General features: G+C 42.2%; 1 protein-coding gene across 2 annotated transcripts in view; it reads left to right on the top strand.

Moving 5' to 3' along the window:
* The window catches only part of LOC138973873 (anti-sigma-I factor RsgI6-like), a 9,165-nt gene extending 7,177 nt beyond the window's left edge, over positions 1 to 1,988 (top strand). For both annotated transcript variants that reach the window (XM_070346570.1, XM_070346569.1), the window contains exons 8-9: positions 123 to 341; positions 1,651 to 1,988. In XM_070346570.1, the coding sequence (XP_070202671.1) occupies positions 123 to 341; positions 1,651 to 1,872 (441 nt within the window). In that variant the 3' untranslated portion in view covers positions 1,873 to 1,988. The remainder of the gene's footprint in view (positions 1 to 122; positions 342 to 1,650) is intronic.
* The last annotated feature ends 512 nt before the right edge of the window (positions 1,989 to 2,500 follow it).

Here is a 2,500-nt window from a genome sequence, read left to right as displayed (position 1 = left end):
TGTGTGTGTCTTTGTGTCTTTGTGTCAGTGTGTGTGTGTCTGTGTGTGTGTGTGTGTGTGTGTGTGTGTGTCTGAACGTCTGCGTCTGTGTGTGATTAATCTTATCTTGTCTTACATTCCAGCAACGTCTGGACACACTGGCACAGGCCGGACTGCCCATCTGGGTGACGGAGCTGGATGTCAGTGTCCACGACCAGGACACGCGAGCTGACTTCCTGGAGAGGGCGCTGCGAGCGGTGTACGGACACCCCGCTGTGGAGGGCATCTTGCTCTGGGGATTCTGGGACGTGCGTCACTGGAGGGGACCTAACTCTGCCCTTGTCAAGGGGGATAATCTTGATGTAAGATTATTTCACTGTTTCAGATACTGACACTGGATTGGTATGGAAGATTTCCAAATTGCACAATGATGTCTGTCTTCTGGAGATGAAAAATGACAACAAAAAACAAACAGCTAACTCCGAGAAAGAACTCATAGGGGAAGGTTGCCTAGTATGGACCACTTTTTGTTTCATGCTGATAACTAGCTTGTTTTCTAGCAAAGAAGTTTCATTTTGTGTTTGGTAGTCCTTCCCTCATTAGTTAACCGTTAGGCCTAGTTAGAGCGAATTAGCTCCGATAAACATTCAGTAAAAATTAAATACTGAACAATTCACAACTGGTCCATATTAGCACATAACGTGGATGGCAAATAGTTACCCAGCCGTTCACTCCTTCAGTCAATGTTCTGATTCGGATGTCTATTGCTAATTGTGTTCTCATCTATTCCTCATCTATTCCTCATCTATTCCTCCACCAGCTCTTCCATCTGTTCGTCCATTTCCTAACACTGAATCCATCAATCAGAAGGAATATCAAGAAAATCTCACCATGAACGGTACCAAGAAATATCCTAGAGAAAGTGTCGTTGTATTGAAGATAATGACACGGAAAGACTCAAGCCAAACTACAAAAACATTACAACATAATCAATACTTTCGTTGTCCTTTTTGTAGCTATTGCGTTGGCTTCTACCATTTCGAGTAAGATCTATGTAATCCGTAGAGAAGTATGGCGATATTGCAACACTCTGAAGGTTGTCAAGCAAAATCCTGAAGAAGATGTCATTGTTTCAAAGACAATTTGTAATGATATCCATGGTACCTATGAAACACCAGGAACCCAGTACCTCTGAGCTATAGTGGATACTGTTATATTGTGCTTACTGAGAGTATCTTCCCTTTCTTTTATTGCTGTACTTCCTGCAAGATGGATACCTCAATACAATGTTGAAATTGAACTACTTCTCCTGAGTCTGCAATGAGCGTGAGTGAAAGACACACATAAAACAACATGAACAGTAAACAATAACATCACACAATGACAGTTAAAACCCACAGGGACAAAGTACACGCAGTAGAATACTCTAAAGATAGACTAGCTGATAACGCTCCATAATTCAGACGCAACAAAACCCACAAGAATTGATTGGAACGTTTAATTATTGACCAAACATAACGTTAAATTTACAGTACGTCGAACGAGTGGTATTTTAAAGTAGACAGTTTTGTTTTGTTTTGTCAATAATTAAACGTTCCAATAACCTAAAATTCTTGTTCTATGATTCCAACCATTACAATATAACCTGTCCATGTGTTACCCTCTGTGCAGTTGTTGCCGGCAGGTCGTCGCTTCCTGGACCTGGTGGAGAACCAGTGGATGACGGACGAGACGCACGTGTTGTCCCAGTCACGTGACACCTACACTGTGCGTGGTTTCCATGGCGACTACGAGCTGCACGTCATCTATCAAGGCCATGACCTCGCCAACCTGACGAAGACCTTCACCCTTGGCAAAACTGACCACACTATCAACGTTGATGTACATGTATGAAATGGCTTTAAAAATGTTATAGCTTAACAAGGGAAAGAGTGTGTTTTCGACACCTGCAGGCATTGTAACATGTGTGTTGATGTGAATATCAAAATAAAAATATCACCACAGTGGAAGCGTTGACGTATGCACTGCTTGTTTTGCTTCAGGTTTTGTATCTTTGTCAAGGATGTCATTAGTACATTGACTTGCTTCACGTCGACGTGTGCACCCATACGTCGTCGTGTGTCTCAATGACATCATCCTTTCTGACCATGACATTCTTAAACAATTATGCTTTTAATTTTGAACAGATATACGCCGAAGTAGTTGAGAGTTAAGACAAGCAGTTTTAAAATAAAGTTACTGCTCTGGGGAAAGAACAACATCTCAGACGCTAAGTCTTCTTCTCAATGTAGCCGCTATATGCAGTTTGCGCAGAAGACGGACGCGTACTGAGTACAAAACCGAGACTAGAATGACGTCACATTTCCGCGCAGCGGTCTTGTACACGTGTTGAAACAACGGCTGCGAAGGAGAAATTGGATGTGTTGTTTACGTTGTGACCGAACGAATGAATACATGACTCGTTTTTCCTTAACTGGAGGTGTTTGGATGGTGTTTTCATTTCTGTTTGAGGTTCAAGTAC

This window comes from Littorina saxatilis, linkage group LG8 (genome assembly GCF_037325665.1).
Source record: "Littorina saxatilis isolate snail1 linkage group LG8, US_GU_Lsax_2.0, whole genome shotgun sequence".
Classification (NCBI taxonomy): Eukaryota; Metazoa; Mollusca; class Gastropoda; order Littorinimorpha; family Littorinidae; genus Littorina; species Littorina saxatilis.
The sequence above is the reverse complement of the archived record's forward strand: the minus strand, read 5'-3'. Positions and strand labels throughout refer to the sequence as shown.